Genomic DNA, 13,859 nt, shown 5'->3' with positions numbered 1-13,859 from the left:
ACTACCAGTGACAAATCTCAAAAACAAAAAATCAATGTTTTTACATTGCCTTCTCAAAGTTATTTCAAGGTTTTCTTCCAAAAAATAACGTGAATGTTCATTAGAATTGGTCTAGATTGGGCCTCATTGATACACACATTTGATTTATTGATGCAGTTTAAATTGGCAAAAAAATTATCTAACATGCATTTATTATGCCCTTTTCACGCTGATTTTTTTTTTGAGGGACTAAAATCTGCCTCAAAGTTCCTTCAGGACCATGCCTCCATTCTGTAATAATCTGCGCCAGATAACCCTGCTTTCCTTCTGGAACAAGGGGAATCGGCAGAGTCTATCTCCTACACACCTATAGTTTGCGGTTGTGCAGCCGGGATGTCCGAATATTTAGCATATGGCAAAGAGGCTTCTTCTAGCAAGGGAAGTAACATTAGAAGCTAGTTATAACTAGAGGTACGCTTCGGGTAAAGTCTGTTTAATTGGCTGTATTGTTTGGGTTATGTCCCTTGCAAGTTTTCTTTTTATTTTAGGTAGTTCGGTTACTATTTTTGCTAGAAAGAGAACATTTTATCAGACGGTCTGCTCTTTGTCTATTGACTTATTTAACATCACTGCTATGCTGGTTCTTAAATATGTTACTAATATATTTTATGCGATTGGAACCGGATACTATTCTTCCTAATTCTTTAGGTTTTAGTGCTTTTTGGTTTAATCTAATAGGTGTTTTCATATTGACTAGGATGTGTGAGATGATTTTTGGAGATTGTGTTACACGAAGGGGAAAATAAAATACATCAGTCACACATCACCGACTATAGGAATCTTTAAGAAATCAAGAAGGAAAAACAAGTGCTATCTTAGAGTGCGCCAGTATTGTCTTGAAATTAACTTCCGGACGTGAAAACAAGGACTCTTTCCAACTCCTCTTTGAAATGAAGGAATTCCACACACAGCCAGGCATGGCTGACACTTTGTCTGTTATCTATCACAGAGAAGTTATAAAGATTACACAAAAGACAACCATACAGAATTAAACGGAACTGCACCACATTGGTTTGCCACAGCGCTTGAGCTTGAGGCTCCGAGGTCTGACTTATGTCAATGACCTACAATATGTCTCTATAGTAAAGTGCAGCCGACTACGCTTTATCATACAGCAAAACAAAGAAAAGTTCTGGCTGCGCATACAAGCCTGGTGGATGCCAAAAGGACATTCTGGGGACCGTTTATATATTCTCAGTGCATACGTCGAATGTAGTGCAAATGATATGTGAACAGAACCCCCAGCTTTAGGGCTTGGTGCATGCTGCATAATTATTTCAGGGTGCAACGCTGACAGATTCTCTTTAACCCCTTAAGGACCAAAATATTTTTTTCCGTTTCAGCCTCCTCGCATTCGGTCAGCCATAATTTTTATTTTGAAGGCTACATAGCTAATCGAGGCCTTGATTTTTTGCTGGACGAGTCGTGTTTTTTTAGGCATGATTTTATTAAGAGTCGCTTTAATTTATATAATTTTTTTTTAGTATGGACAAATGCGTTTTAAAAAATGCAATTCTGCATTTTTTTTTATTTTATTTGTTTGGGGGTGCTATCTACAGGGGGGGGCTGTATGGCACTATCTACAAGGGGTAGGTGGGGGACACTATCCACAAGGGGGGCTGTATGGCACAGTGACAAAGGGGAGGGGGCATTATCTACTAGGGGGTGACTATCTAAAGGGGGTGGCTGTATGGCACAATCTACAGGGGGGGGACTGTATGGCACAATCTACAGGGGGGGCAGCGCGATCAGCGATGACATACATCCTGCAGGAACTACAGCCCACCAATGATGTGCATGTGGTTCACTTTGTTTTAAGATGCTAAAGTTTTGGTAAAGTCTAAGGCTATGTTCACACGGAGTATTTTGGGGGAGGAATATCTGCCTCAAAGCTCCAAACGGAATTTTGAGGCAGATATTCCTCCCCCAAAATACTCCGTGTGAATAGCAATTATCGCGCCGTTTTTCGCCCGCGGCCATTGAGCGCCGCGGGCAGAAAACACGCTTTCTCCTGCCTCCCATTGAAGTCAATGGGAGGTCGGAGGCGGAAGCGCCCGAAGATAGGGCATGTCGCTTCTTTTTCCCGCGAGGCAGTTTTACTGCTCGCGGGAAAAAGACGCCGACGCCTCCCATTGAAATCAATGGGAGGCGTTCTCGGGCCGTTTCTGCCGAGTTTTGCGACGCGGTTTCCGCGTCAAAAAACTCGGCAAAAGACCCCGTGTGAACATAGCCTAAAGGTTCCCTTCATTTATAAATAAAAATATGTTTACTATTTTCTTGGAAATAGAGAAAAATAAAAAAATAAAAAAAGATGCGGCTTCCTTACCATATAGCCAAAGGAACAGTCAAGGATATTTCAAATACAAATAGTGATATAACCGCTGTAATAACCTGAAACAAATAAAACAATGAAAAAGCAATTAACAAAAACATTTTAGTTAATATTTTAGCATCCAAACCAGCAGATCATTATCACAACACAAAATTGAAACTTTAAAACAATATTCTCACACAGAAAAAAGTAGTTGAGTAACTTAGTATATTGTTTTATTTATTATGTATCTGTTTAAGGTTACATGTTTTTGAAGTCCAAAGTGAAATTCAAAATTCTGCAGGTTTCCGGTAACTAGAGACTAGTGCAGGACTACTAAACTGGTGGACCGTGGACAGTTGCTGCCCAGACCCCTGCATTTAATAGTGTCCGCTTCCTTAGGAGGCAGAAACAATTGAACTGCCTCCTGAAGCGCTGGCTCAGTTTCTTTCCCTGCCATTCAGAGTTTTTCCTGTGATGCAGGTGGGGAGATGATGTCACCAAGCCACCTACACCATTCTGCTAGAGCAGGCTTGGTCAGAAGAGGCCAGGCCTGCATCGCTGGATGACAGCATGGGGACGAGGACAGGTGAGTTTGTGGCGGTCTGCCACTATCTGCAGGGGACAGGTGTTTCATAGATTTTATTAGAATTTGGACATAAAATGAAAAATTAAATTTTTTTCCAATGTAGTTTTAGCTATAAAAAAAACAAAAAAACAATGTCCACAAAGAAGAAAAAGCCCCCTAACTTTTGTAAAGCAACTTCTCTGGAGTACGGAAATACCCCATATGTGGGCATAAACTGCTGTTTGGACACACGGCAGGGCTCAGAAAAGAAGGACCGCCATTTGGCTTTTGGAGTACAGATTTTGCTGGATTGGTTTCTTGGCACCAAGGTACCAGTACAGTGGAAACTACCCATAAGTGACTCCATTTACGAAACTACACCCCTTGAGGAATTCATCTAGGGGTGTAGTAAGCATTTTGACCCTGGTGTTTCGTAGATTTTATTAGAATTGGGCAGTGAAAAAAAAAAAAATCCTTTTTCTTCAATAAGACGTAGATTTAGCACAAAATTTTTCATTTTCAACATATAAAAGGAAAAAAGAACCCTAACATCTGTAAAGCAATTTCTCCTGAGTACGGCAATACCCCATATGTGGTCATAAACTGCTGTTTTGCACACAGTAGGGCTCAGAATGGAAGGAGCACCATTTGGCTTTTGGGGTGCAGATTATGCTGGATTGGTTTCTGGGCGCTATGTCGCATTTGCAAAGCCCCTGTGGACCAAAACAGTGGAAACCCCCCTGAAATTACCCCATTTTGGAAATTACACTGTATCCACCTAGGGGTGTAGAGAGCATGTTAACACCACATGTGTTTTCCAGAAATTAGTGTGCACTCGATATTGCAGAGTGAAAATGGGAATTTATCCATAGATATGCCAATATGTGGTGCCCAGCTTGTGCCACCATAACAAGACAGCTCTCTAATTATTATGCTGTGTTTTCCGGTTTTAGAAACACCCTATCGGTGGCCCTAATCTTTTGCCTGGACATTCGACCAGGCTCAGGAGTGAAAGAGTACCATGCGAAATTGAGGCCTAATTTGGGGATTTACAAAGTATTGTTTCACAATTGCAGGGTTCTGATGTGAAATAATAAAATAAACCCCTGAGAAGTGAAACTACACCCCTCAAGGCATTTATTAAGGGGTATAATGAGCATTTTCACCCACAGGTCTTTAGCATAAATGAATGCACTGTGGATGGTGCAAAGTAAAAATTGCAGATATGCCATTTCAGTGGCAAATATGCCGTGCCCAGCTTGTGCCACTGGAGACACACACCCCAAAAATTGTTAAAAAGGGTTCTCCCTGGTTTGGCAATGCCATATATGTGAAAGTAAACTGCTGTTTGGGCACACTGTAGGGTTCAGAAAGGAGGAAGCTCCATTTGGCTTTTGGAGATTGGATTTTGCTTGGCAGTAGTTGCCGTTTTACTGGTATTTTATTTTATAATATGGGGGCATATGTAAGCTGGGCAGAGTACATCACGGGCACAGTCAGGTGGTATAAAAATGGGGTGAAAAACTCAATAAAATAATCCATAGATGTGTGTTACGCTGTGAAGCAATCCTTTATGCATAGGCCAGTGACGCACTAATAAATGGTGTCGTTTCTTATCCCCCTTTTGGTACCGACTCTGCACCTTTGCAATTTAGGGAATTTTGCTGGGAAATCCATGTCTTGGTATAATACGGTTACCCTCGCTTCCAGTAGATATGTTTGAGCCCTCCCCTTCCTGGTTCCCTAATTTTAGGGCCTTGATAAATCGGTGCTTGATACAGAAGAAATGTTCCACTCCGGCCTGCAAAACTGCATATTTTTTATTTCCTGACTTATTGGAGCTTTAACTAGTTTTAATTTTTTGCGGGACGAGCTGTCGTTTTTATTGGTACCATTTTGGGGTACATGCGACTTTCTGATCACTTTATCCTTTTATTTGTGAGGCAAAGTGACCAAAAAACAGCAATTCTGGCATCGTTTTTTTATAGAGCCATCACCACGCGTTATAAATTACAAGTTAACTTCATTCTGCGGGTCAGTACGATTCCGCCGATAACAAAGCTGTATGGGGGCTTGTTTTTTGCAAGACGAGCTATAGTTTTTATAGGTACCATTTTTGGATACATGCGACTTTTTGATCACTTTTTATTCCAATTTGTGTAGGGCAAGGTGAACAAAAAACAGAAATTCTGCCATTATTTATGGTTTTTGTTTATGCCGTTCACGTGGAATAAAGGAGATCGGCGCTATGATGTAGGTGACAGTAATGCTTTTTATTTTGAAAAACAATTTTAAACCACTTTATGAGCGATTTTTAGCTTTATGCTAATGAGTTTCATAATGCCCAAGTGGGCGTGTTTTACTTTAGACCAAGTGGGCATTGTACAGAGGAGTGTATGACGCTGACCAATCAGCGTCATACACTTCTCTCCATTCATTTACACTGCACTAGCGATATAGTTATATCATTAAGTGCAGCTGCATACACAAACACTAACATTACTGCAGTGTCCTGATAATGAATATACATCACTACCAGCCTGGACGTGATGTTTATTCAGAATCCTAACATGTCTGTAGCGTCTCTGTGAGATTTACAGCAAGGCAAACGTAATCTCGCGAGATTACGATGTAACCTGTCATTTCAAACGAGATTACGCTTGCCTTGCTGGAATCTCACAGAAAAGATTCAGGAGTGTCAGGATTCTGAATAAACATCACGTCCTGGCTGGTAGTGATGTATATTCATTATCAGGACACTGCAGTAATGTTAGTGTGTGTGTGTGTGTAGCTGCACATAATGATATAACTATATCACTAGTGCAGTGTAAATAAATGGAGAGAAGTGCATGACGCTGATTGGTCAGCATCATACACTCCTCTGTACAACGCCCACTTGGTCTAAAGTAAAACACGCCCACTTGGGCATTAAGAAACTCGTTAGCATAAAGCTAACAATCGCTCATAAAGTGGTTTAAAATAGATCGTTTTTCTAAATAAAAAGCATTACTGTCACCTACATTACAGCGCCCATCTACTTATGTAGGAGACAGGGCACTTATAATGTGGTGACAGAGTCTCTTTAATCTTCCAATGTTCATTTGTTTTTTGCAAATGCTCATTTTTGCGCCGCTGTAACTCAGTCACGTGACTCTGCCCTGCTATCCTCAGTCCTGATCAGTGACGAATCGCATTATGACCCTCTGACGCTTTCCCATGATTTTAAACATCTAAGAAAAATATTTACTGATCAGCTGACATTTGACATAATGAAACTTCAAAACGTGACTTTTTGCTTACTGTTTGAAGGAAACGTCACATCACGTAGAATTTCGTTCTTCGATTTAAACACTCACATTAAAATACCTCAACGCTCAGAGGTGGGCTATGGTGGGAGAGAAACAGAGCAACTGGGCAGATAAAAAACTGGAGGGAGGGGGTAGAGTCAGCAAGAGAGAGCTCATGGGAAATTAAGTTTTTAGGGAAAACACAGCGAGGAGGGATCGCCCTTATTTGAAGGAGAAGTGTCTGGAAGCAATGGCGCATAGAGGCAGCAGAAAATAGTGATTTATGGGGGAAAAAAACACGACAGGAGTCAGGAGGAAGACTAAAAGATATAAATCTTATGAACTCGAAAAACGAATCTTGATTAAAAATCAAACGAAAAAAAAAAGCAGCTAATCCCATTAAAAATACAGTAAATACAATCATAACCAAACATGGTTTTAGACATTCAGAAGGATGCGAGGTCATTAGTGATTTAGCGTGGCATAAACACTTAAAAAAAATAAAAATTATAATCCTAAAAAAAAAAATCATGATTATTACTTATTACATTCATTTTGTAAACATTGTTGGTCTTGTACACTGAAGAAACGGTAAAATGTGGTCTTTTCTCTTAAAATTCATCCAGCCCTGAAAGAAGAATGAAATCTCACAATGGCTGGAGAGGGAGGAGCGGACTGGTCTCCGGTGTCCTTGCTTGACTTCCTGACCGATGCCAGTTCACAATAAAGGATCACAGGTTGAGGCCAGTAGATATCATGTGCCTACTTGTTTAGAAACACAATTAGAGAAGTTGGCAATCTAAATGCAGAGGGAGTAATTTGGCCGCTTTATTAAATGAGGAAAGATGCCAAAGAATTGTTCAGATGTTTCCACTAAAAGATTTGCACAATTGTTCCTTGAACTATTTTGGGAGGATCTAGTAAAACACCATGTATTTTTGTTTTTCTTCAGGAGATGTTAGAGGACAGTTATCAATAATCTCTCCATCTGTAACAATTTCCATCCAAAGTTTTATACCGCAAACTGCTACCTACTCCAAGAACAATAAAAGAAAGTACATTTCTGATGCCCCTGTACAAAAATAACCTCAAGCAATTATTGAAAAGGAGATATGGCATGTGATAAACGTGGTTTGGTAAAATCCTCATCTCTGTTAAAGAGTTTATTATATCTCTTGAGAGCATTCAGTCAGCTGAGACACTTTCTCAGACAATTTAAATTAGGTGCAAACAAGTCTAAAACTGGATGGAAAAGAGATAACTATACGCTGAACATCCTGTGGATAACTCCTCTCCCCTGACTCGAAGTCTATAAAAGAGTGGAATAAGCAGACCCCAGAAATTCAACTTGTCTGATCCCTGTTTTCCGTGATGGCAGATGTAGAATGATGGTCTGCCACTTAATCCACACATGAAATAATCAACAAATCCTACTGAAATCGGCAGGATCTGCTGACAAAATCTATGTATGCTTAAAGCGCACCTAACTTTTCAGAACAAGGGGTCATGTGTGTACATGAGGAATAACACTATTTCTGACCATTATATATTCATCATATATATATATATATATATATATATATGTAGAAAAAAAGCAGCACTTCGTAGTATAATAGCGGATGCTATGCGGTCCTGACCTCGATCCAAATGGTCCTATAGATATATGCAAAATGATCGCAGCACTCCAAAAGTTGATTTCAAATGAAGATGTGGTTTATTATTCCATGTTCAATATAAAGCTACGTTTCAGTCCTCTCACTGGACCAGCTTGAGAAAGGTCCTGTGAGAGGACTGAAGCTTTATATTGAATAATAAACCACATCTTTATTTGAAATCAACTTTTGGAGTGCTGCGATCATTTTGCATATATATATATATATATATATATATATATATAGCATTTTTAGCAGTTTTTCCCTCTGCAGGCTCGCTCTCTAATTCAGTTTACTCTGACCTAGTGGGTGGAATCGAACGGCTATCATGTCTTATATATACACAGCACACTTTGATAGATAAAGGAGAGAAGGATTATCTTCTTCTATCACATATATAGAAGCCTCAGCAGCATGGAGGAGATTATACAGCAGTGATGAGCAGTGTAGCTGAGAATCCAGCACTGGGGTGAGATATCACCCTCACTAGAGCTGCTGCAGCATCTGTGTCTCTTTCTCACGGCTTCTGCTCGTTACTACCCCTTACCTCAGACATCTATCGGCAGCTATAACCGGATTCCAAGATGATAGTCCTGTCTTGAGGAGATGTAAAAAGCAATACATTCAGAGTAAACTAATTGATAGGAGTAGTGGGGAGAAGTCTAAGAAGTCGAGAAAGAGGCGTTTTGTGGCACGAGTGCAAGGGTCATATTGTCGTTGCACTTATACGTGGCATAGATCCAACTTCCTTTATTCTTCATACAGGTACATAATCACTTGCAATCCTGCCATTTAACTATCTCTTTGCTGAACCTTCACTTCCAACGCTGAAAGTTTTATTTTATGGTATATAACTCTGCTTGCGTGTCTCCCTATATGGTCAAATGTTATCTCCGTGTTTGATCCTCATTAAGTTTTATGATCCCTCCAGACCAACTAGTTTGTTTGTTTATCTCTGCATAGCTTTTTCAACTCACGTGTCTAGTTTATTTGATTAATAGCTGAACGAGCTTAATTTGGCCTAGATGTGAGCATCTACTCCCCTATAAATTTAGTTGTAGCATAAGGGGAAGGCACCCGTGCAGGGGGGCACGAAGGCAGAAGTCATTTCTGTCTAAGTGTCATACTGTCAAAGTGTCCTGGCAGTTATACATGGCAATTAGACAGGGTAAGAGACAAGTAAGCTATGTGGACTAAACAAACAAACTTACATACACTATAATTATTACATTGGACATTTTATCGGTTTCCTAACAAAAAAACATCACACCATGTTTACTGCCTCACTCTTCATTGTAGTCGTTTGTTTACAATCCTATCGCCCATTTATGCCTTTGCTTAACTCTATTCACATCTCTCCTTCCCTCGCCCATGTACAGCTCCCATTCACTTTCCTGAATTACTTTAACAGGTTCCCGACCGCTGGCTGTATTTTTACGGAGAGACTGTGCACGCGCGATCGCGTGCACACAGCTCTATGCCCTGGCTGTTGCTAACAGCCATGGGCACTGGGCAGAATGTCAGGGGCCAATCTTTTGGCCCCTGAACATGTGATCGCTGTGACAACCAATCACAGCGATCACATGCATTTGTACGTATAAAACAGTGTGCACACAGCCCTGTGCCCACGCTGTTACCAACAGCTCTGGGCACTGGGCAGAGTATCAGGGACCAATCTGATGGTCCCTGAACATGTGGTCGCTGTGAAAACCTATCACAGCGACCACATTTGTTTTAATTTTGACTTTTCTGGCAGTAAATCTCCTGCCTCTTTTCTTCTCCTCAAACATTGTTTCAGTTTGAGGAGAAGAAGAGACTCGAGAGAATTGCTGCCAGAAGATTACAGTTACAAAAAAAATACAGTTACACTATAAAACATTCTCTGTATAGATAAATTTCTATCTATCTATCTTTTTTTCTATCTACCTTTCTTTCTTTTATTCTATTAGAATAGGCAGGTAGGGAGTATATAATTATATATATATATATATATATATATATATATATATATATATATATATATATAGAAATAGCGGTTTCTTTTTTTGTTAGCGTTAGTGTAGATATATATACCAGTTAGTTTGTGTGTTTTATAAAAAAAATAATAATAATATTTTGTTTAGTTCGTGTTAGTGACGTTATGGCGAGGAAGTTGTTTAGCGCCGAGGAGGCATACGCCATGCTGTGGTCTGAGTCGGAGACCGCATCAGAGATGGCGTCAGAGATGGAACCTGTTTTGGGCAGTGACGATGATAGCGTCACTTCAGGTTCATCTTCAGGGGACGTTGTCCCTGATGCAGTTGAAACTGCAGAACATGAAAGTGCAGGGCCAAGTAGCGCTGTAGCACGGGACAGCCTGGTCCCTCCAGTCCAGGCTCTTGTATGGGCACCTGCCCCATCTTACTAGAACGATGTGCAGCCACATACACAAGTGTCCTGATAATGAATACACATGACCTGCAGCCTGGACATCATGTGTACTCAGAATACTGACACTTCTGAATCCTTTCTGTGAGATTTCCAGCAAGGGAAACAAAAATCTTGTTTACCTCGTAATCTCGCGGCTTGCTGAATCTCACAGAAAAGATTCAGAAGTCTCAGAATTCTGAGTACACATGACATCCAGGCTGGAGATCATGTGTATTGATTATCAGGACACTTGTGTATGTGGCTGCACATCGTTCTAATAAGAACGTGATGCTGCTGTGTAAATGAATGGAGAGGAGTGCATGATGCTGATTGGTCACTGATTCGTGAGCATCATACACTTCTCTCCATAACGCCCAGTTAGTAAAACAAGTAAACACGCCCAGTTAAAAACACAATACACGCCCAGTTGGACATACTAATAAAAACACGCCCAGTTGTCCATTTCAAAGCTCATTTGCATATATATATATATATATATATATATATATATATATATATATATATATATATAAAATAGCTCATAACTTGGCCAAAAATGAACGTTTTTAAAAAAACAAAACGTTACTGTTCTCTATATTGCAGCGCCGATCACATGCAATAGGAGATAGGGATTTGAGAATCTGGTGACAGAGCCTCTTTAAACCATTTCATCCAACTGCTCAACACAAAAGTTTGCAGACTCTCTCCATTCTCCTGCTATTCGCTGCAGGGGACATCTCTCTCAACCATGGTCCTCCCTCTTCTTCTGCCAAACTCAACCCCTTACCTGCCACACATAGAAACCCTGCAAATCTTTACATTCCTTGTATGTCTTCTCCTGTGCTCTCTGGAATTCTCGGTCAGTGTGCAAAACTCACAAACTCACCTTTATTCACGACTTATTCCTTTCTAACTCCCTCAACCTCCTGGCTATTACAGAAACATGGCTACACATGTCTGACATGGCTTCCCCTGCTGCTCTACCTTATGGTGGTCTCCATTTCTCTCTAGTCCCAAGACTTCTATCCCTACACTGCACTTTCCAGGTCATTCCTCCTGTCCCCTCACTCCACAACTCCTATCATCTGAAATACCAACTCTCATCATGGGTGACTTTAACATCCCCATTGATAACTCAATATCCTCATCTGCCTTTGAGTTTCTACATTTAACCTCCTCCCTAGGTCTGTCACAACTTACTAACTCTCCTACACATGAAGACGGCATTCACTTGACCTGGTCTTCTTCCGTCTCTGCTCAGTTTCTGACATTAATAATTCTCCTCTCCCCGATCACAACCTTCTCTTCTTTAATATCACAAATGCTCTGCCACCTAAGAACATGCCTACCCATCAGACATACAGAAATCGACATGCCATTAACACTCAGCAACTCATAGACAGTCTATAATCCATTGTCCAATATCTCTTCCCTCTCCTGTCTCAATCTGGCCGTCAAACATTACAATAACACTCTGAAAAATGCTTTCGATGAAGCAGCCCCCCCTACTCTCCGAGCCACCAGGCAAAGACATCCACAACCCTGGCACACACCTCAATCCCGCTTTCTTCAGTGGTGCTCGAGATGTGATGAACGTCTGTGGAGAAAAATCGCACTTGTCAGTAGACTTCCTCCATTACAAATATATGCTGAGAACTTACAACTCTTCCCTTTACAGAGCCAAACAAGTCTATTTCACCTCTCTTATCTACACATTTTCTAATAATCCAAAACGTCTCTGATACTTTTCATTCCCTCCTTAGTCGTAAAGTGCAGACACCAATCACAGACCTCAGTGCTGAAGACCTGGCCACTTATTTTAAAGCTAAAATTGACAACATCCGGCATGATATTATCTCCTAGTCCCCTAGTAGCATCTATCCCCTTCCCTCCCGCACTTCCTATTCTTTACTTTCAGCATTTAACCCAATAAAAGAAGAGGAAGTCTCCAGGCGTCTTTTGTCTTCTCGTCCTACTACCTGCTCCAGTGATCCTATCCCCTCACACCTCCTCCAGTCCCTCTCCCCGGCTGTCACTATTAACCTCTCTCTTTCTCCTTGAATCTTTCCCTCCTCTTTCAAACATGCCGTTATAAACCCATTACTAAATAAAAACAACTCTTGACCCATCCAGGGCTGCTAACTACTGACCTGCCTCTAATCTCCCCTTCATTTCCAAACTCCTGGAACGCTTGGTCTACTCTCGCCTTATCCGCCATCTCTCTGCTAACTCAATTCTTGACCCCTTACAATCTGGTCTTCTGCACTCTAAACTCCACAGAAACTGCTCTTACTAAAACGATCTCTTGGCGGCTAAATCTAATGGCAAATACGCTCTACTGATTCTTCTTGATCTCTCTGCAGCCTTTGACACTGTAGACCACAAACTCCTACTCAAGAAGCTCCACTCTATTGGCTTAAAGACACTGCTCGCTCTTGGTTTTCTTCCCATCTCTCTGACCACTCGTTCAGTGTGTCTTTGGCTGGTTCTACTTCTCCTCTTCCCCCTTCTTTTCGTGGTTCCTCAGGGATCAGTCCTAGGTCCGCTCCTCTATTCTCTACACAGCCCCTATTGGACAAGCCATCAGCAGATTTGGCTTCCAGTACCATCTCTACGCTGATGACACCCAATTATATGCCTCTTCCCATTACATCACCCCTGTTCTAATACAAAACACCAGTGATTGTCTGTCTGCTGTCTCTAACATCATGTCATCTATCGGAAACTGAATCTTCCTAAAACTGAGCTCCTTGTGTTCCCACCATCTACTAACCTATCTAAACCTGATGTCTCCATCCCAGTGTGTGGCACTACCATAACTCCCAGGCAGCACGCCCACTGTCTTGGATTTATTTTTTACTCAGATCTTTCTTTTACTTCACACATTCAATCACTTACACACTCCTGTCACTTTCACCTCAAAAAAATCTCCAAAATACACCCTTTTCTTACTGTGGAAACAGCCAAAACTCTCATTGTTGTTCTGATTCACTCTCGTCTTGACTACTTTAAATCATTACTAAATCGGTCTTCCACTCACAAAACGCTCCCCTCTCCAATCTATTCTTTATTCAGCAGCCAGGCTCATCTTTCTGACAAACTGCTACACCAACGCCTCTAATCTGTGCCAGTCACTGCACCGATTGCCCATAACCTTCATAATTAAAATTCAAACTTCTTACTCTCACCCACAAAGCTCTCCACAGTGCTGCACCTCCTTACATCTCCTCCCTCATCTCGGTCTACCACCCTACTCACGCTCTACGTTCTGCCAATGACCTTAGATTAACATCCACCATAATCCGAACCTCCCACTACCATCTCCAAGATTTTTCTCGTACTGCACCAGTCCTCTGGATGCACTACCCCAGGCAATCAGATTAATTCCCAACATCCATAGTTTTAAACGTACCCTGAAAACACATCTTTTTAGACAGGCCTACAACGTTCCCTAATATGACTACGTTCCCTGGCCCCCCTATTAAATTAGTCATGAGAACTTGAACCCCTCATTCAGCAGTAATCCCCACACTCTTTACACCCTAATGCACTTCATGTCTGTCATACACAGATACTGGATGTCGACCGGCTCA

At 41.1% G+C, this 13,859-nt stretch overlaps 1 protein-coding gene across 4 annotated transcripts in view; it reads right to left on the bottom strand.

The window, feature by feature from the left end:
- The window catches only part of SLC35D4 (solute carrier family 35 member D4), a 137,492-nt gene that overhangs the window by 23,015 nt on the left and 100,618 nt on the right, over positions 1-13,859 (bottom strand). For 2 of the 4 annotated variants that reach the window (XR_012847636.1, XM_075826348.1), the window contains exons 14-15: positions 11,820-11,863; positions 2,366-2,430 (exon numbers count right to left, since the gene is read on the bottom strand). Coding sequence is in view for 3 of the 4 variants with exons in the window: in XM_075826348.1 (XP_075682463.1) it covers positions 2,385-2,430; positions 11,820-11,863 (90 nt within the window). In the remaining variant the exon portion in view is untranslated. The remainder of the gene's footprint in view (positions 1-2,365; positions 2,431-11,819; positions 11,864-13,859) is intronic. The other 2 variants (XM_075826349.1, XM_075826345.1) reach the window with 1 other exon arrangement.

This window comes from Rhinoderma darwinii, chromosome 5 (genome assembly GCF_050947455.1).
Source record: "Rhinoderma darwinii isolate aRhiDar2 chromosome 5, aRhiDar2.hap1, whole genome shotgun sequence".
Lineage (NCBI taxonomy): Eukaryota > Metazoa > Chordata > Amphibia > Anura > Rhinodermatidae > Rhinoderma > Rhinoderma darwinii.
Note: the sequence above shows the minus strand (reverse complement) of the source record. Positions and strands in the feature narration are given on the sequence as shown.